The sequence below is a fragment of the Ceratotherium simum genome, chromosome 16 (assembly GCF_057802395.1).
Source record: "Ceratotherium simum simum isolate JZ-2026a chromosome 16, ASM5780239v1, whole genome shotgun sequence".
NCBI lineage: Eukaryota > Metazoa > Chordata > Mammalia > Perissodactyla > Rhinocerotidae > Ceratotherium > Ceratotherium simum.
In genome coordinates, this window is record NC_141915.1 from 14,252,799 (window position 1) to 14,277,217 (window position 24,419).

At 50.2% G+C, this 24,419-nt stretch overlaps 1 protein-coding gene across 1 annotated transcript; it reads left to right on the forward strand.

The window, feature by feature from the left end:
* Positions 1-421: 421 nt before the first annotated feature.
* Positions 422-24,056, forward strand: TRPV1 (transient receptor potential cation channel subfamily V member 1). Its single transcript, XM_004433273.3, has 15 exons — positions 422-792; positions 1,574-1,740; positions 1,817-1,969; positions 2,451-2,591; positions 2,739-3,037; positions 3,951-4,130; positions 6,825-6,983; positions 8,487-8,582; positions 9,764-9,834; positions 14,136-14,301; positions 14,734-14,800; positions 16,930-17,252; positions 18,183-18,310; positions 18,806-18,921; positions 23,153-24,056. The coding sequence occupies exons 1-15, from the start codon at positions 506-508 to the stop codon at positions 23,323-23,325; spliced, it is 2,526 nt and encodes an 841-aa protein (XP_004433330.2). The 5' UTR covers positions 422-505; the 3' UTR covers positions 23,326-24,056.
* The last annotated feature ends 363 nt before the right edge of the window (positions 24,057-24,419 follow it).

Here is a 24,419-nt window from a genome sequence, read left to right on the forward strand (position 1 = left end):
GTCCCTGCTGGCCAACCTGTTCCTGGGACACAGATGCCCAGTTCCTTGGGGCTGAGCCATCCTCCTCATGAGTTCCTCCCTGAAGGCACAGCCAGTGACAGCCACTCCCACTGCTTCCTTACTTGGCTCTTGGAGGGAGGCAGAGCAGAGGTTATTGCCCCCACTCTGCAGATGAGGCAACCGAGGCCCAGAGAAGAGGAACAACCCAACCAAGTCCCTCAGACCCTGAAGGCTCCGTGCTGGGGGGCCTGTTCATCCCTGGAGGCTGAGGCCCAGGTGGCTGCTAGGCCTGGGGCTTCTGGGGTGGGAGGTATAGCATCCCTGAAAGCTTCTGTTCTGGGGGGCTGAGGGCAGCAGCTGTTGGGCCTTTCGGGTGTCCTCCTTCACAGGAGCCTTTGCAAGGAGGGCGGTGGGGCCGGAGTCGTGTAGTTTTCGAGCCAGGAACAAACCTGATCTCTATGGCTGCCCACAGGCTGCCTCTTGGGCCACAGAGGATCTGGTGAGGATGAAGAAATGGGGGAGCTCAGACTCAGGGGATTCTGAGGACCTGCCCCAAGAGGACTCCTGCCCAGACCCCCCAGATGGAGACCCTGACTCCAGGCCACCTCCAGCCACGCTCCACATCTTCCCCATGAGCAAGAGCCGCAGCCAGCTCTTTGGGAAGTGTGATTCAGAGGAAGCATCCTCCATGGACTACTCTTACGAGGAAGGCCAGCTGGCCTCTTGCCCAGCCATCACTGTCAGCCCTGTTGTCATCATCCAGAGACCTGGGGATGGCCCCACTTGTGCCAGGTAAGCTGCACCGGTAGCCCGGCCCCCCTCTCCACCGGGAGCCCAAGTGGCTCAGTTGGCTGAGGCCCCAGCCATAGAGAAACCACGTTGTGCTCTGGCTTATGGGCTGTAGACCCAGGGATCTAGGGATCCTTCAGAGGTTGTCTAGTCCAGCCTCTGCACTCATAGGACTTTTGGGACATGTCACACATGGATGCTGGCATTTTTGCTGACCTTAGCTGCCAGCTGATCTCTAGGTGCCTGGCCTGGAATCCTCACCAGCTCCAAACACTTAGACTTCAAGTCAAAAAGATCAAGTCCAGGATGCTTTTAGACAGAACAGGAAACAGCTCCAATGAGGAGCCCACCAGCCTTCTCGCCTCCTCCAAGGCAGGACAGGGGTGGCACACAGACTGGCTGACTTCTGGGGCTGTGTGAGGACACTTTTTCACTTAGCAGGAGCCAGCCAAGCCCCTCCAACCCCTTCCTCCAGCTCCTCCAGGCTACTTCCCCCGGAGCTGCAGCTCCCAAGCAGGCAGAGAGGTGGATGGCCTGGGTGTTGGAAGAAGTGGTGGTGGCAAAGACTTTCTAGATGATCCCAGGCAGGGTGGGGACAGCATGGGGGCACATGTGCCCGTCTGTTCCCTGTGACATCAGTTTCCTGGACTGAAGGGTGGCTTTTTATCATGTTTTCCCCGTTTTGGTTTGCCTTGGGGTTTGGTGGTGCTCCCTAATGAGCTCCGAGGGCCTCAGGGCTGAGGGGAGACCAGAGTATGAGACCAGGGGGTTTTCTGGCCCACAGGCAGCTGTCCCAGGACTCTGTCACTGGCGGCATCCAGAAGAACCTCAAGCTCTATGATCGCAGGAAGATCTTCGACGCTGTCGCTCAGAATAACTGCGAGGAGCTGGAGAGCCTGCTGCTCTTCCTGCAGAAGAGCAAGAAGCGCCTCATGGACAGCGAGTTCAAAGGTGGCCCCCGAGAGGGCGGGCTCCTGGGAGGGGCCCGGCCGCCACGCCCTTCTCTGACCCTCACTTTGTCTTGCAGACCCAGAGACAGGGAAGACCTGTCTGCTGAAAGCCATGCTCAACCTGCATGACGGGCAGAATGACACCATCCCCCTGCTCCTGGAGATTGCCCGGCAGACGGACAGCCTGAAGGAGTTAGTCAATGCCAGCTACACGGACAGCTACTACAAGGGTGAGGAGGGGGCGGGGGCGGGCGTGGCTCTGCCCACAAGCACACCTGGGGCCAGGGGGGCAAGCCTAGGCCAGCCTCTGAGCTCCTGACTCCCTGTCCCAGCCACTGAGTCAGCATCTCCTGGCCCTGGGGGTCCCTGCTTCACCCGCCTGCTGGCTTGGTTTCTCCTGGCACTGAGGGCCCCTTCCTCCCCTCTGCAGGCTTCGTGTTCCTTGCCCCTGGAAGTCATGGCCTCCCTCTCTGCTACTGTTCCTTGCCCTTGGACAATTTTGACTCCTCCAGCTCCCAGTCTGGTGTCCCCTGTTCCTGGGGGTCTCTACTCCTGCCTCAGGGACTCCTTGGGCCCCCTTTGGGGATCCTGGCCTAGCCTCCTCTGGTGGGTGCATCATCCAGCACTTTCTGCCCAGGCCTTCCCCCAGCACCTGCGCGGGCACCCCCTCAGGACTATGAGCATAAAGCCAAAAGCGTACATCCTCCACAGGCCAGACGGCACTGCACATTGCCATCGAGAGGCGGAACATGGCACTGGTAACCCTCCTGGTGGAGAATGGGGCAGATGTCCAGGCTGCAGCCAATGGGGACTTCTTTAAGAAAACCAAAGGGCGGCCTGGCTTCTACTTTGGTAAGGAGACCATGTGGTAGACACTTGGCTTTTTGACAATTGCTAAGGGGAGGTGTAGGGTGGGGACAGAGGGAGTTGGAGGCTGAGTGACCCAGGGACCAAGTCAGTCTATTCCCGAGGCCCACCGAATGCCTGTGTTTGCTGCAGGTGAACTGCCCCTCTCCCTCGCTGCGTGCACCAACCAGCTGGGCATTGTGAAGTTCCTGCTGCAGAACTCCTGGCAGCCGGCAGACATCAGCGCCAGGGACTCTGTGGGCAACTCGGTGCTGCATGCGCTGGTGGAGGTGGCCGACAACACGATTGACAACACCAAGTTTGTGACGAGCATGTACAACGAGATTCTGATCCTGGGGGCTAAGCTCCATCCTACGCTGAAGCTGGAGGAGCTCACCAACAAGAAGGGGCTGACGCCGCTGGCTCTGGCCGCCGGGAGCGGGAAGATCGGGGTAGGGAGAGGGCGTCGGTCGCACCTGAGCTGGGGGTGTGACTCTCGAGGGTGCTGTGGGAGGGGACTGCCTGCCTCACTGTGTGCGCCTGGCATCGCCACTTGTGGAGCCCTGATGCTGTCACACCAGCTGGTGGGGTCGGGCAGGGAGCTGTTAGAGTAAGCCAGAGGGGTAGTGAGACGCTGAGCAGAACCCAGCCCTGCTCACGTGGCCATCACTGATTTCCAACTCTGGGCATCACCAACAAGGTGGGTTGGGGGCTGGGTGCTGGGGCCTGGGGATAGGGGTGGGTGGAGCCGAGAGTGAAATGGAACCAGGAGCTGTTGGTGTTTTTCCATGGCAGGCAGGATTTCAGGGTGATAGGGAGCGTCCTGAGGGGAGGGTTTGGGGTAGGGCAGGCCCAAGCCAAAACAGGGCCCTGTGGATGATATCAGGCCGTGGAAGGCTGATGCTGGGGCTGGGCAGTCAGGAATTGGAGGGGAGGGGGCTTCTCAGCACCAGGACATTCTTGGAGCTTGTCCCTGCTCATACCTAGCCTCTTAGGATGAGAAACCTGGCTTTATAACTTTGGTTTTATTTCTTAGATTTTCTTTATTTCCTTCTGGCTTGACATTTTCTAGAATGGCCCACTGCAGTCTCTCACTGTGACACAGGAGAGCTAGGGGGCCAGGTGTGATCAGGTGACGGGTCTGATGTGGTTGCAGTTGGGGTCTGAGGCAGTGGGCAGGTGGATCTTGATGGCGGTCAGGAGGCTGCTGGATGGGGGTGAGGGCTCTCCTGGGGCTTGGGTGGGGTCTCCAACTGGGCTGGGAAGCATAAGTATTCTTGGAGTAGAGCTGGTGGCTCGGTGGGGATGTAACCAGTGGCAGGGCCCCAGGCTGGCCTCTAACAGGCTCTTGTGCCCCCGTGGCAGGTCTTGGCCTATATTCTCCAGAGGGAGATCCAGGAGCCAGAGTGCAGGCACCTGTCCAGAAAGTTCACCGAGTGGGCCTACGGGCCCGTGCACTCCTCGCTTTACGACCTGTCCTGCATTGACACTTGGGAGAAGAACTCGGTGCTGGAGGTGATTGCCTACAGCAGCAGCGAGACCCCTGTGAGTGGGCCCAGTCTCACTGCACCCACCCCCACCCCCACCCCCGGCCCTGATCTGGCTCTGCCTGTCCTCCCGTCAATGAGAGCCTGTTGCTCAGAGCCTAGGCCCTGCAGCCTCATCTCCCCATGTGTTCCGACAAATGTTTTCCTTCTTCATACAATCAATGTATGATGATATTCCCATAGAAACTTAAGTATTTCAGAGGTGCACAGACAAAAAAGAATCCTCCTTTTATACCATATAAAACTATGTAGCTTCATTATGTTTACATAAATGGGATCAGACTGTACATAATGTAGAACAACCAGCTTTTTCACTTAGCATGTCTGGTAGACAGTTTTTTATCAGTACATGTGGGTCTGCTTCATTAAAAGGACTGCTGCATAGGATTCCAAGGTAGGGATGGGGGTCAATGTCCCTAGAAGGACATTCCAGTTACTCCCAGTTTTTTGCTACTATAGTGCTGCAGGCCACTTGGCAGGGGTTTGAGAATTTTTCTTTGAAAGATACCTGGAGTTGAAATTGCTAAGTCAAAATGTGTGTACATTTTAATATTTTAATAGCTCCTGCCAAATTGTCCTCCCAAAAGATTGCATAAATGCACTCACCTACCACCAGTGGGGACACATCTACCCATGTCCTTGCCAACCTGGGTATCATCAATCCTTTTTTTTTTTTTTTAAACTAGCTTAAGTCCATGGAGGCAAAAATACTATCTTATTGATGTCTTTTTTTTTTTTAAAGATTTTATTTATTTATTTTTCCCCCAAAGCCCCAGTACATAGTTGTCTGTCATAGCTGCACATCCTTCTAGTTGCTGTATGTGGGACGCGGCCCCAGCATGGCTGGAGGAGTGGTGCCTCGGTGCGCACCCGGGATCCGAACCCGGGCCGCCGGCAGCGGAGCGCACGCACTTAACCGCTAAGCCACGGGGCCGGCCCTTATTGATGTCTTAATTCTCGTTTTCTTGATTACCGTGAGGTCGGGCATTTTTTCGCATGTTTACCGACCATTCCTATTTCTTCGGTAGGTTTCCTGTTCATTGTCCTTTGCCATCTCTCCTACTGGACTGTTCGTCTCATCCCTTTTGGTTTGTAGACGCACTCGTTGTAGACTGAACTGATCCTTTCTTTATTGCCTATGTTGCAAATATTTTATTTTCTCCCAGTCTGTCTCTTGTCTTTTAACTTCATTTATGGCATCATTTGCTTATAAAGAGTTTTCATTTGACAGAGTCGAGTTGATGAGCCTTTTTCTTTTCTAGCTTCTATGACGTGTGTCTTGCCTTGGAGGGCCTTTTCCACTTCAAGATTACACGCATAGCCTGCAATATTTTCCTTTAGCTCCTCTGTAGGTATTTCATGTTTGGCTCCCTAATTTATGTAGAATTAATTTTTGTGTAGATGTAAGGTAGGCGTCTTACATAGTTATTTGGTTTCCAAGTGAGGGTCCCAAAGCCACTTGATGAAAAGTCCGTCCTACCACCACTGCCTTGAAGGTTGCCTTCCCTGTCTGCTCTTTCTAAGGTGATGCTCCGAGCCCCTAAGGAGACCAGGGGGCTTGAGTCTGTGCTTTCGGTGATGAGGGGCTGCCGTGATGTCTCACAGGGAGAGGCTTGGTCACAGGGGCAGAGTCCAGGGGAGGGAGAGGCCTGGCCTGCTTTGCTCTGCCCTGTCAGCCCCCAGCTGGGCTGTCATGCTGAATCCGGGCCTCTGACTCAGAATCCCGGATGCAAGTGTTTCCAGCGAGCTGGCCTGGGTAAGAATGGCCTCAAAAAGGACCGCAGTGTTTGACATAGAGAAGAGAGGGCTCGGGGGCCATGGCTGCCGTCTTCATGTCTCTGAAGGCTCTCAGGGGCCAGGAGTGCAGTACTGGGGCCCCTGAGTGCAGAGCCGGGACCCCTGGTGGAGGGCAGAGAAGACTAAATTTACTCTAGAGAATAGGTCTTCCCGAGAGTCAGTGTTTCTCCACAGGCTTCTTGAGGCAGCAGGGAGCTTCCCATCCCCGAGGTATTCAGGAAGACACTGAACAGGGACGTTGTTGTGGGAACTCAAGCTTGGGCTGGAGGGTGGGCTCATCCACCCTAGGGATACTGGAATTTTAACAGAGATCTCTTGGATATGAGATTTTTGCCCCAAAGCATATTTCTGACGACAGCATCCCAGGCACTGGGCACACTCGCTGCAGGAAAGGCTTACTAGTTCCCTTCCATCTCATGCATAGATAATGACCACTCCTGCCTGGATAGCCTGCCTGACCCAGGACTGGAAATGTGAGAATTAGGGAATTCAAAGGCCCCTTCCCACCTGCCCTCAGCCCCTCCCTGAGCGGCCTCATGCCAGGCTCTGCCTGCGCTAGCCTCTTCCCGTTATTGTGGGAACAATAAGCATGTGGGCTCCCGGGAGTTATTAGAGATAATGGCAGAGAATGTTGGCAACACCGTGAGCCCTTAAGTGTCAGGGGCACTTAGGGTCGCTTGTGCAATTTCACCCCGCGTTCGCTGTGCACACAAGGGCACTGAGGGCCGGAGGGTGGGCCACACAGCGAGCTCCTGGTTCAGATCTGTGACCCTCAGCTGCTCCTCGGCCGCAGGGGTGGTCCCGCCTGGTGCTGTTCAGAGATGCAGGTGTGAGCAGCACCTCTGCCAGGCAGTTCCTGGTGGGGGTGGGCCTCACCTCTCTTTGCTCCCCTTAGAATCGCCAGGACATGCTCTTGGTGGAGCCGCTGAACCGACTCCTGCAGGACAAGTGGGACAGATTCGTCAAGCGCATCTTCTACTTCAACTTCTTCGTCTACAGCTTGTATATGATCATCTTCACCACGGTCGCCTACTACAGGCCTGTGGACGGCTTGGTGCGGCCTGGGGCTTGGGGCTTGGGGTGGGGCTCAGGGGAGAAGGGGTGGGCATTCCTATAAGACCCCCAAGACCCCAGGCCCAGGCCAGGCCCTGGACTCCTCCCGGGCTCGCTAGAGAGATGGAAGGATCACTGGAGATCTTATATTCCTGTGCGCCCCACCTCCGCCCTATTCTCAGCCCCTCCTTTAGCCTCCTGGTCTGTGAGGCTGAGTGTGTAGTCGCTGAGGTCCCTGATTGCAGAGAGGGAGTAGGTTAGAAAGGGTACAGGAATTAGCGCTCTGGAAGCGTCCCTCCCCCGGGCTGGGTGTCCACAGGGTCAGGGTCTGGGAGAAGCCCTGAGCCCCTTGCCACCTGCTTGTCTGCCTACTTCTGGTCCCTCAATTGCTCATTATTTGTTCCCTGGACACACACTTTTGAGTGCTTCTTCTGTGTCAGGCCCTGGGCCATGTACCAAATCAGCTTGAGGCCAGGATTTCTTCTCTACCAGGAGCCAGGGACTCCCTTGAGTATCTTTGTTTGTTTGTTTGTTTGTTTTTTTTGTGAGGAAGATTAGCCCTGAGCTAACATTAGCCGCCAATCCTCCTCTTTTTGCTGAGGAAGACTGGCCCTGAGCGAACATACGTAGCCATCTTCCTCTACTTTATATGGGGCACCACCACAGCATGGCTTGACAAGCGCTGTGTCGGTGCGCTCCCGGGATCTGAACCAGCGAACCCCGGGCCGCTGAAGCAGAGCAGGCGCACTTAACCTCTATACCACCAGGCCAGCCCCTCCCTCAAGTCTCTGAATTGAGTCCTTTTCATTCAATACCCAAACGCTTAATTTTCTGCCTTTATTTCCAGGGTCCCTTGCTTGTAAATTTGATTTAAAAACTCAACTTTCTGGTTAGGTGAAACCTGATTTCTATCTACCTATTAAGGCCATTTAATGACTTCGTTTTAAAATAAAAGAGAAACGTGCTAATAAGACAAGCTGGTGAACTAGTGCTTACGAAGCACCGATGGTAGGCTGAAAGGAAGCGCACTCCAGGAAATGGTTGCTGAAACACAAGGACGACACACACACGTGTGTGTGGGATGTCTCTCCCTCCACCGTGCGTGGGAAACCTTGACAGTCCTGGGTGACCAGGCGCTCACCAGGGGCTGTGGGGGCGGCAGGAGGCATATGGCATTGGGTCTGTAAGAGCGTGTCCACATAAGCCCCCCCCGCCCCCCCCAGCGGAGCTCCAGGCTGGGACACTGTCCGGGAGACAGCACAGCACTGTATGGATGCTCCACTTGGCACCTGGAAGTGCCACTTGGGAATCATGTCCCACAGAGGGGCCTCCTTGCAGGTGTCCCTATAATAATGTATAATCTTTATTTGTGTCTCTCTCTCCTGATGGAGGCTGAGCCTCTTGAGCAGGGGCTAGGCCTTAATCACAGGGTTTGGTACCTGGTAAATATTTGTTGAATGAATGAATGAGTGAACGGAGTCACTAACTTCTCTGCACCTTGCAGCCTCCCTTTAAGCTGAAAAACACCGTTGGGGACTATTTCCGAGTTACTGGAGAGATTCTTTCTGTATCAGGGGGAGTCTACTTTTTTTTCCGAGGGGTAAGCATTCCTTCCCACGCTGTGAGTTTCCATTATCGCCAAAACAAAAAGCCAAGAGGCTCACTCACTGCTCACTCACTTTTGAATTCATTGGACAAGTAATGGCCCTGCTTGAGGAGCTAAGAGATGCACAGCTGAAGATGAGAGCCATCTAGGCATCCACAGCTGGGGGTGGGGTTCTGCCCGGTGGGTCGCCGCAGGCACAGGGCAGTCATGTTTGAAGACAGACAGTTGGGGCTCTCCGTTGAATGGAATATTTAATTACAGAAGTAGAGTGGAAGCCTCTTAAGAGACAGGATCATGACTGGTAGATGTTTAATTAATCAAAACAGTGCATTAAAGATCAGAATAATGAAAGAAATCTCACACATATACTGGAAACATTTTATTTTAACTGAAAACTTGTATGTGCACATTCCTTGGTCATTCTTCTAATGCATGAACAGTCTATTCTTTGAATGTGGGACAACTGTTACATGTATAAATATTTTGAGATTATTGTGATTTTTTCTCCTTAATCTTTTTGATCTAAACTACACCCAATTTTTTTAAATGTAACTCGCCTTTAAGGAGTCTTTCCAAATCATTGGACTGTCTTCACAGAAACAATTGTCTTTAATTTCACACTCGTGGTTTATACTACAATAAAATACAAAGCCACAGTAGCAAGTGCAGTGGGCAAAAAGGCCTCTTGGCAAACAGGTTAACTGGTGGGAGGAAGCGGAGTGTGCGGGTGTCCTGGGGAGTGTCGCCGAGCCGCCAGCATTCACCGTGGGCGTCATTCAGAATGTATTCAGGGAGTGGAGAGCACTGGTTCATCTGGTGAGTTAGTTCAGTGGAGGCTGATTAAAGCATTTTGACTGTAAGAAAAGTAGGAGAAAAAAGCACAAATTAGAAGGAAAAAAATTGCCCAATCCATCATTTAAGCACAACTACTGATAACATTTTGGTGATTTTCCTTCCTGTCTTTACTTCTATGTATGGTTGTAATTCCACTCTCTATTTTTAAACATCTCTCTTGACTGAGTCACGTAACATTACCCCATTAGCCTGACCCACCCGTCCCACTCTCTTCGCAATCTCCGCTTTGACACACTCCCTCTGTAGCGCCATTTAGAAAGCATTCCGGGGGCCCCTCCTCTAACCTCTCCTGGGAGTTGACTCTGCCTCTTTACCTGCAGATTCAGTATTTCCTGCAGAGGCAGCCGTCCCTGAAGACCTTGTTTGTGGACAGCCACAGTGAGATGCTTTTGTAAGTGACGCTTTGACTCTTACACCTCAATAGCCGACCGCGTCTTTGGGCCCAGCCCGGAGGTTACAGCAATCAGCTCTCACTCGTTCTCTCATGTACGCTGGGCCTGGAACGTAGTAGGGCCTCACAGACATGTTGAATGAATGATGGAAGGCACTCGATAAACGTTTGTTGGGTGAATGAATACTGAGGTCCACTCTGTGCCAGAGGTACCAGGTGCTGGGAATGATAGACCTGTTCCATGCGCCCATGTGGTTTATAGTCTGAGTGAGCTGTACCCTTGTTCATTTTTTCCATCCGTTTGTCCATCCATCTGGGATTCACTGCGTTGGCACTGGAATACTGAGATGAAATAGACATAGTTCCTTCCTTCAAGGAATTTCCAATCTGTAGGGCAGGGTTTCTCAACCTTGGCACTCTGGACATTTTGCACTAGGTAATTCTGTGTTGTGGGGGGCTGTCCTGAGCATTGTAGGATGTTTAGCAGCATCCCTGGCCTCTACCCACTAGATACCAGTAGCACCCTCCCTGTCCCCCAGTCTTGACAATTAAAAATGTCTCCAGATATTGCTAAATGCTCCCCACTTGGGGGGGTGGGTACAAAATCGCCCCTGATTGAGAATCTCTACTTTAGGGGGAGACAGATAAGCAAAAACACAGTTATAAAGCAATGGGGATGTCACGGGGAACCTCCTTCCTTCATAAAATAAGCTGAAACCTTATCAGGTTCCCTTGGAGGGCCCAGGATACAGAGGGGCATTTCAGATGGGGAAAGGCCCTTCTCCTAGGATCTCTACTTATGTCCTCTACTCTGATCTCCAGCTTTCCCTCATTCCTGGGGCCTCTCTCTTTATTCCTGGCAAGTACAAGGAGTTTACTTCTCATCCTATTGCAGCTATCTTGTCCCTAGGACTCATAAAACCCATCTTTTTACTGTAATCTTGAGATACTTACGTTTTAGCTCTAAAGGGCAAATTCAGGGTCTATAGAGTTAGCGCAACACTGATTTGCTTTACTAAGAGAGGCAGTGTTCTCCTACAAAATGTTTTGCCAATAAACTCGATTCTATTCCTAGGAAGACCCATCATGGACGTGTTAAAAATTATTTTATTTTCTCAAAGCTGCCCATGCACACAGGTAAAAATTTAAAAAGTACTAAAAAGCTTATAGCCAATATAGGAGTTCCCTATCCCCACCCTGCCTGTTTCCTGCAATCTTCCTTCCCAGGGACAATCACTTTCCATTCTTTTAGCTCTTTCTTTTGGCATTTATGCATCTGGTAGAGGAAACTGAACATCTTATATTGCCTTCCCCTCCTCCAGCCTTCCAACATGGTTTGTAATAATTGTTCTTTCACGTAGTATTTAGTATTTGCATTCTTATGCCTCTGCAAATATTATTTGCAATTGAGTTTCACAACATGCTATATTATTTCTTTTCCTTTTGTTTCTCCTAAAGTTAATAATTACCTCGTTTTCACTTGTTTAGTTTTCTTTGTACCCATTGTTAATTCTTTCCACATGTCTCAAAACTGCTCAGTACAATTTTCCTCAATATCAATCACATAAATTATATGATCAGATCCCTCATTTTTTTTTTTCATGAGAGATTTCCTCCTGGAGTGCTGTCCTCCCTTTCTCACTGGGCTGTTGCCTTCTGGGTTGGCTGCTTAGCTGTCATCCTGGGACTTCTCTTTGCTGCCAGCCAAGGAATTCGCCTTGCTTTCCACCTGGGTTAGAGTTCCTGTCTCTTTCTTGATTTTTTCCCCAGTGTTTTGTTTAAGCACATCCTTCAGTATTTCCATCTTGTGAAAAAGATGGTATAATGGCAGAGGGCACAGTGCTGAGAGCTTTCACCATGCCTGGTTCTTGAGTCCCATTGCTCCCATGTGGACATCCAAGGTGTCATCCCTTCACTAGCTCCTTGGAGATCCCTTTCACTTCCCCCCCTTATTTGGATCTCTCATTTTCTGACCCCTATGTCTTCCTCTTTCTTGATCTACTCCTTCGTTTTTGGGGAGGACAGCCTCAACCAAAGAAAGAACGCACATAGTGGGGAAGGGGGGAGTACAATTTCTTTTAAATCTGGCATGTCTGGAAGTATTTCTACTATACCTTTACATTTGATTGATAGTTTGGTTGGGTATAAAATTCTTTTAAAAATTTGAATATATTTCTCTATTGTCTCCTTGCTTCCAGCATTACAGACGGCAAGTCCAAAGCCATTCTGCTTATGGATCTCTTTTAAGACCCATTTTGGATTTTCTCTTTGTATCTTCTGTTTGTTCCTAGTGTTCTGAAACTTAATGATGTGTCTTGAGGTGGATTTGTTTTTATCCAATGTTCTGGGCACTTAGTGGGCTCTTTCAATGTGGAAATTTATGTCCTTTATTTTTGGGATATTTTCTTGAATTATTTCTTGATCTCTCTTCTGGAACTCCTATGATTTGTATATTGAACCTCCTGACCTAGTCCTGGACTAGTTCTTATATTTTGTCACTTGTGTTCTATCTCTTTATCTTTGGCTCATCTTTCTGGGAGGTTCCAAGCAACTTTAATGTCCAACCCTTCTATTGAGTTTATTATTTTTGATATTGTTTTTAATTTCTAAGTGCTCTTTTAAAAATTTTTGTTTGTTACTTATTTATAGCACCCTATTCTTGTTTCATGGATGCAATATCTTCTTTTGTCTCTCTAAGGCTGTTAAGATAGTTTTTGGTAAATTTTTCTTCTGTCTGCATAATTTTTGTTTTCTCCAAGTTGTTGTCTCTCATTTGCTGTTTTGTTCTCTCGTGTTAGAGGCTATCTTCAGGATACCTGGAAATCTTTGATGTCTGCTCATGATTAAGAGTGGAGGACTAAAAAGCTGACTGGAAGCTCTTCATGTGTGAATGGGGCTTATCAATTTTGAGCTTCACTATAGGCTGGTCTAGATAAACCATTTATTGGAGAATATCCAAAGTCAGTGTATTGCATCTTTTTAATCTTCTGCTGGAGGGAAGAAGTCTGGCCGCCAGCTTTCTGAGAGCTGAGTGGAAAAGAGGGCTTTCTGTAATCTGTATTGTATAAAAATCACATCGTGTCCTGTTTTTAGTAAAATACCAATGTTTTCACTGGTGTTTGAAGAAACTAGGTCCAAAAAACCCTCTGTTTTATCTTCTTCAGAAAAACCTCCACTCTTCCTTGTTTTAGGTTTCTTCACCTCCCCTCCAGAGGTCCCGGAGCCCTTTGAGGCTCCTTGATTAGAGAGTGGCTGCTCAGCTTCCCCCACCACGGATTCGGATTTGGCCCTCTTGGGTCTGCCAAGTCAGTTTCCATTTGTTCACTGCCGCCCAGCTTCCAAAATCCATGTATGGGGACTCCATTTGCCGCCCGAGACAGCCCTTTACCTATTTCAACTGGCATTAGTTCATATTTTGGCCAAGGTTCTGCAAATGTGGAGTAATAGTTTTTCTTTGCAGCAGAACTCCAATTGATGAGCCAGTTTATTGACATCAGTTTTCAATAGACTCACATCGGCCAGGTGGCCGATTTGGCTGGGTTCTCTCACACAGATGGGAGGTGAGGTGTCAGCGTGGTCTACAGTGTACATGTATCTGGGGGACTTTAGGGAGGAGGCCATGACGAACCTGGAGACCTTGGATGAATAAGTACAGAAGGGACCACTGAGCAGACTCTGTCATAGGATCGTCCAGATGTCCTCCACCCTGCCCAGGGCGCCTACTTGGGCAGCCTCCACCAGAAGAAGGAGCTGAGAGACCTTTTCCCTGGCTCTGCTCCTGAGTTTGAGGGCGTGACCAATAGTCTCTACCTGTGGTTTTTCAGGAGAGCACGGCCTGTCCCTCCTTGCGGGCCTAGGCCTCCTAGGTTCTCTGCTGTCCGTGAGGCTGTTGTTCCTGGGGACTGAGCAGGGAGGTTGTCAGGGCTAACGCAGTGTTTCTCAGCCTTTTTTCATTACTACCTTTTAGACGTTTTTTTCTACTTCCCCCTCCCATGAAATCTAATACCACAAATATACTGTATAGCTGTTTATGTACTGTATTTATATCTGTGCCTTATGTATAAAGAAAATAAGATTTTATACACACCTGCCCTTCCACCCCAAATGAATATTTGCCCTCTTGGGGGTGACATTGCTCCCACTGAGAATCATGGGCTGAAGGAGACAGGAGACCCAGCCCTACCTCCCACCACAGCCTGTGCCTCTGAGGAGAGGCCCAGACAGCTGGGGTCTTCTTCTGGGGGGGGGTGCCAGGCCTCCCAGGTGCCCTTAGACAGAGCTTCCTGTCCCTCCGCCCTCAGCTTTGTGCAGTCGCTGTTCATGCTGGGGACCATGGTGCTGTACTTCTGCCACCGCAAGGAGTACGTGGCCTCCATGGTGTTCTCCCTGGCCATGGGCTGGACCAACATGCTCTACTACACCCGCGGCTTCCAGCAGATGGGCATCTATGCCGTCATGATTGAGAAGGTGGGTGCCAGTGCCTGAGGGGGTTCTCCACAGATCCTGTTTGCCTCATGGGTGTGGGGGACACAGTCCCACAAACTCTGTCCACCCTCCGTATGGTCTGGGGAGGTTCTGGTTTAGCTCAGGACCCACTTTCCTAGCTAATTCCTCAAGAATCAGGCAATCTGGGCTTGACCAAGGTTTGGGGGCTCCCCTGAAACTTGACGCCCCTGTATATCAGGCCCCGCTCTCCCTCCCCCAGAGCAAAGACCCTGGGGGAGCCGTGGATGACTCCCTCATGACACCAGAGCTGAAGCCCACCAAACCCCACCCCCCCGCATGTTCTCCGGTTCTCCTGGGGCTCCAGATGAACCCCCAGGCTGACGCAGTCCTGGCCCTTCCCTTGCCCTGCCTGGGGCCCAGACTTGGTTCTGACAAGTCTGCTCTCTCCTGCAGATGATCCTGAGAGACCTGTGTCGCTTCATGTTTGTCTACCTGGTTTTCCTGTTCGGGTTTTCCACAGGTAATGGGCTTGGCTGGGGCTGGTGGGAAGGCAGGGCCCCTGCTCACCTCAGCTCTCTGAGGACTCTGCAGGGCTGGGGGTCAAGGGGCCCGGTGGGGGTGCGTCTGCAGGTGACAGAGAGGATGGGTGAAGAACACATCGAAATGAGCAAGAGAACCTGGAAATGTGGTTCATAAAATGTTTTAAGTAATTTTTGAGGCACAAAGTGTTGCTTGCCTGTAGGATAGCTGCTTTATGGCTCATTTTTTAAAAAAAATCTTATTTTGACATTATTTCAGACTTACAGAAGAACCGCAAAAATAGTACAAATCTGTCTACACTCTTTACCCAGATTCCACGTTTTTAGCACATTCTCTCCCTGCTCTACACATACACACGCACACATACACACCCCACACACTTAAAAAAAAAACGAGAGTAAATTGCAGACATGATTAGCTCTTTCCCACTAAATACTTCAGTATGTATTTCTTAAAAACAAGGACATTCTCTTACATAAACGTAGTGTAATGATCAAAATCAGGAAATTAACATCGATATGGTATTGTTAGCTAATCTACCAACCTTGTTCAAATTTCTCCAATTATACTAATAATGTCTTTTACAGAAAAGGAAAATCCCAGATCATGCATTCCATTCAGTTGTCATGCCTCTTCAGTCTCCTCCAATCTGGAGCGGTTCTTCAATCTTCCCTTGTCTTTTGTGACCTTGGCATTTTTAATGCTAAAGGCCAGTTTTTACAGTGTCTCTCCTTTTGGGTCTGTCCCACCTTTCCTCACAATTAGATTCCGGTGCGCATCTTCGGTCAGACTATTAAGGAGATAACGTGTGTCTTCCTCGGTGCATCGTATCAGGAGTCTCATGTTATTTGTCCCATTTCTGGTGATGTGGACTTTGATTACTTTGCTTTCTTGGATCTGCCAGATTTTTCCAATGTCAAGTTATTTATCTTTCCCTTTGTAATTGTTAAGCACTTTGTAAGGAGATGCTTTAGACTATGTCTAAATATCCTGTTTCTCAATAAAAGTTTCTCCTGGTGGGTTGAGCACCCACTGATGATTCTCACCTGAATCACCTAATCCTTGTGGTTGCCCAGTGATGACTCTGGAACTCCTTCATTCCTTCTGCATTCATTTGCTGGCATTCTATCGTGAGGAATAGCTTTCCCTTCTCCCACATTTATTTATTGACATCAGTCTGGCCTTATAGATTCTTTTCGTTTTTGTTTTTTATGGAGTCTCTCTTTCTTAGATGGTTATAACTCCTTACTATTATCATCTACTTTGATGCTCAAATTGTCTGAGAAGTTGTCACTGGGAACCTCTTCAGGCTGGCTCCTGTGTCCTTTGGACACATCCACATAATTATTTTGAGCACCTGGCTCTGCTTTGATCCTCATCTGAGTCCTGCAGTTACATGGTTCACATGGTATACCCTCTGCTGTCCCCGCCCTACAGCCTGTTTTGGAATCTCTGTCTGGGAGTTATGGGCAGCTTAGACTAGGAGCTTTGCCTCATAGGGATTGGTGTGGGCTCTGGCAGCTTGTCTGAAGGCCCTGCCTATCAGCAGCCACAGGAAGGGATTAGGCCCAGGGGGTTAGTGGATACCGATTTGCAGTAACCATGTGGCACAACTGCTGCAGAAGCTCTTAGGCTCTGGACTTCATTTCCCAAAGAAGAGTGCAGAATACAGCAAGAGGCCTTTCTGCTCTGAGCTGCTTAGCCCCCGTGGTTCTGGAATGGGCTGGCTCTGGACCACCTTCTAAGGGGCACAGGCAGACAGGGTGTCGCTGAGAAAGTGAGTGTGGATCCAGGGCTGACATGTAAGATTAGGCATGTTGTGTACTGCACAAAGGTGGCTGTATTCTCATTGTACCTATAGATTTGTATGTTTATTTTAACATTTTTTCCTAGCAGATGATGATAAAGTTCTTATCATAACAAAACAGTATATTATGACAATTTTCTAACAGTTTTGAAGTGGGTGCTGTCTTTTTTTTTTTTAATTCACACAAAGGCGCTCTATAACCAAGCAGCATTCCTGCTGTGGACTCATCCTGGGGTCGTGGGTGTGTATGTTGGGGTCTTGGCTTCCGTCCAGCCACAACTCTCCCTCCCTATGCCCTGTAGCGGTGGTGACACTGATTGAGGACGGGAAGAATGACTCCGTGCCAGCTGAATCCATGACACACAGGTGGCGAGGGCATGGCTGCCGGTCACCTGACAGTTCCTACAACAGTCTGTACTCCACGTGTCTGGAGCTGTTCAAGTTCACCATCGGTATGGGCGACCTGGAGTTCACTGAGAACTATGACTTCAAGGCTGTCTTCATCATCCTGTTGCTGGCCTACGTGATTCTCACCTACATCCTCCTGCTCAACATGCTCATCGCCCTCATGGGAGAGACTGTCAACAAGATCGCACAGGAGAGTAAGAACATCTGGAAGCTGCAGGTGGGTCAGTCGGTGGGGTGTGCACAGCAGGAGGGTGTCGGCTGCTCTTTCTGCTGCTTAACACAGCTGGGTGCGTGAGCCCCGGCAGATTTAAGGAGGAGGAGGAAAGCCCAGCCAGGCCCAGGGGGTCAAGCAGCAGCATCTCCCCCAGTGAACTCCCTTCTGGCTCCTCCTGCAGGGTTTCCCTGCCCAGCGTCGTCAGCTTGTGTTCACAGACACTGTGTTTACTGTGGGCTAAGTGGTCCTCGAGGGAAGGAGATGAAGGACTTAGCTCCATGGGTGGCTCACCTCAGAGGAACTTCCCCAGGGTGGGCACCGGAGACCAAACTCAGAGGTAGTAGCTAATATGGGGTGGGCGCAGACAGCTGCGTTTTTGAGCCACCTGGTCCACATCTGCCTTCTCAACTAACAATAGAGGTATTACGTTTATTAAGTAACACTGACTCTATGCCAGGTACTCTCCTAAGGGTCTCACGTACATGCTCTCATTTAATCCTCACAATGATGCTGTCAAGTGGGTACGATTACTGTCCCCAGTTCTGGATGAAGGCACTGAGGCGTGGAGAAGTTAGGTATCTGTGTCCAAGACAACTAGTGAGTAGCCCAGCCAGGATTCAGCCCCTACAGTCTCACTCCTGAGGCCTGCTCTTAACCACTACACTGTGTTGCCCCTTCGTGAGCTTCTCAGGGAAGGATGTGGGCTGGTACACTCCACATCACTCATGGGGCTGAGTGGGCTGAGCTCCTTCCACAGAGTGTGCACCTGCCAGCTGCAGAACAAGCCCAGTGTAGAGGCCACGGGAGGTCCAGCTGGGATGTGCTGGGGCTGGGAGAGACTCTGGAGAGGCTGATCTTGGCAGCCAGCACCAGCAGCCAGGGGCGGTCCCTGGATGAACCCTCAGCCCCTCCGCCCTTTGTGTCTTCCCGCAGAGAGCCATCACCATCCTGGACACGGAGAAGAGCTTCCTTAAGTGTATAAGGAAGGCCTTCCGCTCAGGCAAGCTGTTGCAGGTGGGGTACACACCCGACGGCAAGGATGACTACAGGTGGTGTTTCAGGTAATTCCCCGGCAGGAATCAAAGCTTGGGGAGCTCAGGGGCTCAGCTGTGGGTATGGGGGACCCACCTGCAGCCAGCTGTGGGTATAGAGGCCTGCCTCAGGGCCTCTTGGGGCCAGTCATGGGCATAGGGGACTCTCCCAACGCCAGCCCTAGGTACAGGGGCTGCCCCAGGGCTCGGCTGTGGGCTTAGGGGACCCACCTTAGATCTGGGTGAGACCTAGACATTAAATACTGGAAAACGAGGTGTCCAGAAGTGGTCATCTGATGATCAGGGTCAAAACCAAGAATCAGATATTTAAAGTCCCTAGGCCTCATAGTAGGGGTGGTGTCCAAAAGGCAGGCCCCCCTTTGGCCCTCCCACACTAGCTATGTCTCCCCATCCTGGTCTATGGGCTTCTTGGGATTGGCCTGTGGGGCCAAGCCCTCGACCTGGGAAGCTGGGCATGGCTTTTAGGCCACTAGCTCCCTGCTCCCCCATCTCCTCACCCTGCAGGGTGGATGAGGTGAACTGGACCACCTGGAACACCAACGTGGGCATCATCAATGAAGACCCTGGCAACTGTGAGGGCATCAAGCGCACCCTGAGCTTCTCCCTGCGGTCAGGCAGAGGTGAGGTGTGAGGGGAGGGTGCTGTGGCATGGAGGTGGCCTGATGGTGGGCAGGTGAAGCCTTGGGGTCCCCCACTCCTTGCAGGCCTTCCTCCCCCCACAGCCTGGGCACTGTGACAGCCCCAGCGTCAACCACCGGCTCACACTCAGTCACGGGCACTCGTGCGTGCCTTCAGGCACACCCGCACAGCTGCCTGCTCTGCATGCGCATGCATGCGGCTCTGCCAGCACCCCTGGCCCCACACCTGTCCTCAGTGCCCCAGCGGAAGCAGCTCTTCCCACATCCAGCCGCCTGGGCCAGCTGGGCCCGCTGTGGGCTGCCCCGTCTCCTCTGCACCGTTTCTCACATCCAGTGTCTGCACTCAGCTATGTGAGGCTTACGGACAAATGGGGGCACGCGAACACTCTCCTCACATGGACACATCCAGGCAGGCAGAGGAGGGAAGAATGGGAAGAGAAAGGGTACACCTTGAACAGAACAGCCCTGCGGAAAGTCACTACCAGAAAAAAAAGCCTTGTTCTTGATTCAGCGTTGGCTTGGTTGCTGTAAACCTTGGACTGTTTCCCAGAGTTCTGACAGCATTGGTCCTGAAGTTTCTGCTTGTTTTTCTGATGTTTTGTGGAGGCCTGGGTGTTTGGAGCTGCCTACCTTGCCTTTTTGCTGATGTCACTAATTCTTAAAATGAACAAAGAGTGAATCAAGTGTTGATAGTTTGTTTTTTTCGGCAGGGTGGGGAAAGGGGTGTGAGTTTTCAGACCAACTTGCCTGGTAGCATGATGCTGCATCTTTCATATTTGATATTGCTTTATACTCATTTTTTATATTTCATAAACGATAAAAAAGACCAACTTTATTGAGGTATAATTTACACACAATAAAATGCACACATTTTAAATGTACAATTTGATAAGTTTCGACAAATGTACACATTCAGGCCACCACAACCCTACTCAAGGTGTAAAATATTTCCATCAAGGCAGAAAGTACCCTCCTGCCCCTTTGTAGTCAGTTCCACCCTCCCCATCCCAGGTAACTAGTTACCTAATTTTATCACTATAGATAGTTTACATCAGCTTTCGTTACCTGAAAATGTTCATGTTATCCTCATGTTTGAAGAATATTTTCATTGGATGTAGAATTCTTTGGTTTTCAGCAGTTTGACTAAGATGTACTTAGGTATGGTTTTCTTTGGTTTTATCCTGCTTGGGATTTGCTGAGATTCTTGGCTCTGTACATCAGGAAGTTTCATCAAATTTGGGAAATGATATATATTTTGCTTCATTCTCCCTCTCTTCTCTTTTTGGGACCCCAATTATGTGTATGTTAGACCATCTGATATTGTCCCATAGGTTTCTGAGGCTTTGTTCATTTTTCCTCGGGTTTTTTCTCTTAATTTCTATTGATCTGTCTTCAAGGACACTGACCCTTTCCTCAGCCATCTCCAAACTACTATTAAGCCTGTCCAGTGAATATTACATTTCAATTATTGTGCTATTTGGTTTTAGAATTTCTATTTGGTTATTTTTTATAGTTTCCATTTCTCTCCTAAGAGCCCCTAGCTGTTCTGTCATTAAGACCATATTTTCCTTTGGATCTTTGAATGTATTTATAATAGGCTGCTTTACATTCTCTGCCTGCCAAATCTACTAAATCCAACATCTGGGCCGTCTCGGGGTCAGTTTCTATTGACTGCCTTTTTTCCTGACTATGAGTCACATTTCCGTGTTTCTTTGCACGTCTCGTAACTTTTAATTGTATACTGGGCATTGTGAATAATATGTTTTAGGGACTCTGGGTTGAATTTTTGTTCTAGTTGGCTGTTCAGTTACTGATGAATCACCTTGAGATTGTGTAGGCTTAGTTTTAAACTTTGTTATGATAGATCTGTGGAAATACCAAGGTATTTGCCAATCCCATCAAGCTTGTGGGACTCAACCTCCTGACTGTTTCCTCTAAGGATCTTGTCAGGACTTGGTTTTAGGCTTCTTTAGGGTGGGTCTTGAGTGGACCTTACTCTGGGATGTGTAGAGTAAGTAGGGCATTTCTGATGTTTTAGCTTGATCCTCAGAGTAGCGAAAGGGTGTTAAGGAGGTCTCTCTGCTCTGGCTGGGCTGGACCTCCAGTGTCCCTCAGTACTGCTCAACCTCTGGTGTCTCTGTCCCACTTTCAACCCCATAACGGCCACTCTCTGGTAAGCCTCATGCAGTCTCACCGTGAGCAAGCTCAGCCCAGCTCAGCTAAGGACTTGGGGGGACTCCATCCCAAAGACTTCTGCACCTCCACCCCACAGCCCCCTTCTTTCTCTTCTCCTGTGCCCTGTCCCACAGATTCTAGCTGCTTCAGCTGCCCCAGACTCTGATCTCCTCTTCCTTAGCTCAGAGGCATTGCCGTGCTCTGCCTGGACTCCTTCTCCCTGCACTGTAGTCAGAGAACTTGTCCCTGAGAAAAACATCAGGGCCATGCTGAGGCTCACCTGGTGAATGTCACCTCTCTCAGCAATGGCAGTTTTCACTACCTGTTGTCCTATGCTTGAAAACATGGCTGCCTGCATTGTGTCCAGTTCTATGGTTGTTTACAGAAGGATGGCTAGCCTTGTCCTAGATACCCCATCAGAGCTGGAAGTGGAAATCTATCAAGAGGCTTCCTTTTGGAAAACTACTCAAGGGCTTCATCACTTTTCCCAGAGGCCTCCTGCAAGCCTGTTATTTTCCCACAGTCTCATGGAAGCACTCCCCGTGTCATGTCATAATACTTATTGATGGTCTCTTCTTCAGTTAACTGGTCTAACTTTGCCACAGAGTGCACGTGACTTGAGCAGTTTTCCAGCATCAGTCTTGTGATTTCATGAAATCTCACATCTTTTACAAGATTTGCTGTTTCACTTGGAGGATGATTTGCATTATGTTTGCATGACATTGTTGGCTGTTTACAATGCTGTCCATTCAGTGTGATATTAATAAAGACATCGGCCCAGTGGCAGGGATACACACATTCATGTTACTTGGGGTGTGGCTGGGGGATGGTTAGAGGTTCCCCGATTTCACACCTATAATTAATTAGTGAATATTTCCTGAGGATTTTGCTTTCCTACACAACTATGCAACAGTGACAACTCCAGTAATAAATAGTCAGATCATTTAGATAGCAAGGATCTCCCCTGACCCACATAGTGTGTGTGATTGGGAGGGGGTGAAGGAGTGCGTGAGAGAAAGGCCAGGGAAGAAAAGTGGTTAGTAAAAGAGCTGGGAGAGCACGTGAAGGGGTTTGGCATCAGGACTGGGAGCCCCATACCTCCGTTAAAGGCCCTGGAGCTGGAGCTGGGCCAAGCAGTCCCTGAGGCTGAGTGTCCCCCCCACCCAGCCAGCCAGAGATGGTATGTCAATGAGCACCTGGGCTGTCTCCCCATGGAGCCCTCCCGCTTTTATGCTCTTGTTCCCTGAGGGATCACCTTCAGCACTTGGTGCTTGGTGTCAGCCTGAGGTTGGGGGACAGGCCAATGTCAGCCTGTGGGCCTGGGGGAAACACTAGGACCTGGAGAATTCCTCTGGAGTGGTCATGATGGGCCCAGCATCCAGCATTCCTGATGCCTTTGAAATGTGGCCAGTGTTGGACACCAGCAGAGGGGCCTGAATCGTGGCCTCAGGGTGGGAGCTGTGAATTTAGGCTGGTTTTCCATTCAGTGTGAGAGATCTGACCCAAGGTGGCCAACCAGAGGGCGTGGCTGACCAAGGCTCTGGGAAATGGAAGGAGAACACGCACAGCTGTCCCGCTTGCCTGTCATTTCTCTGAAGTGGCTGGGGGGCTGCAGGTGGCTATGGGGATGACGATGGAGTCCTCTTCAGGAGCTTCCTGGGATATCAGGCCACACCTGAGAGCCCCATTTGAGGCCCAGTATCACCAGGGTTCCCTTGGCTTTGTTCCCAATCTGCTATGCCGTGGTGGGGCCTGGACCCCAAATCATGAGTCTTTGGCTGGTGTCCATCACCCTAGAGCTGACCTGGTGTTGAGCCACTCCTAGCGCAGGCTCAGTGTTGCTCTGTGGAGACCTGCTCTCCCTCGAGGTGGGCAGGGAGGGAATGGAGGCAAGAGAGGCAAGTACTTGATTCTCTTGAGGCCACAAGCAAGTCGGGGTGGGGTGAAAGATTATTATCTGGAGATTGGTAAGGCCAACAAGTAAATGTTTATTATTGTTTTGCTGTATCCAATACCGTAATGATGGTTCACCCTTCAGTTTCAGGGAGAAACTGGAAGAACTTTTCCCTGGCTCCCCTTTTGAGAGATGCAAGTGTTCGAGAAAGGCAACCTGCCCAGCCTGAGGAAGTTCATCTGAGCCACTTTGCAGGGTCCCTCAAGCCAGAAGATGCTGAGATCTCCAAGGCTCCCACTGCTTTAGGGGAGAAGTGAGGGACCCCCACAGGGGGCTCTCAACACTATGGGCCTCAGGGTACCACACGTCGCTGGGGGGCTGGGTAGGGAGCACCAGCGCTCTCAGCAGCCTGGCCTGGTCTGCACCTGCCCGGGCGTTTTCCCAGGCTGCACTGGACAAGCCGTGGGAAGCATGCTGGCTGCATGGGGAGCGATCTTCACCCAACCCTCCCTGTCCCCAGGTGGCTCTCCTAACAGGAAAGGAGCTCGCTTTTAAGGTTTTACTGGCTTTATTAAACATCACGAACGATGAATCTCTGCTTGGATATATGTGATGCCCCTGTTATCTTCAATTTTATATTACTGGGAGTGAAAGGAAATGAAGCCCAGGAAAACACCTTTTAGAACAAGACACTTCCTTGGATGTAAAATGCTGAAAGCCTTCTTCCACATCTCCCCCGTCCAGAGTGGTCTGGGGCTGGTGTCGTTCACTCCTCAGAGAAAGTGGGGGAGGCTGGCCCCATTGCCAACTCTGCCAGAATCGGGTTTTTTCAGAGCAACTTCATCCTTCTGTGATACATCACGATTGCAAAAATATTAGCTCTATTCCTTTTCAAATACAAGTACAGAACCGTGTCCCAAAGCCACGTGGCAAGAATTTTTTGATCTTTCGTTTGTAGTGACCACAGTCGTGCCCCCCGCAGTGGCACATGTTTGTCCCTCCATCTATCCTGTCATCATCAAATAGATAAATAAACAAATATGTATCATATCGAGTGTGAACTTTGTGCCAGTCATTGGGCTGGCATAGCTGGTTGGCTCTATGAGGTCCATGTGTGCGTGTGTGTGCATGTGTGTGTGTGTACTACCCCATACGGCCAGGAGCCCCTGGTTGCCCTTTAGCTGTTACCTGTTGGTGAGGGCATTTCTTCATGTGTACACCTACCATACTCAGCAAACTATGGTCCATGGGCCAAATCCAGCCTGCCACCTGTTCTTGTAAACAAACTTTACTGGAACACAGCGCGGCCATTCATCTCTGTGCTGTGACTGCTTTCATGCTGCAGTGCAGAGTAGAGTAGTTGCAACAGAGACCGAATAGCCTGCAAAGCCTGAAATATTTACTATCTGGC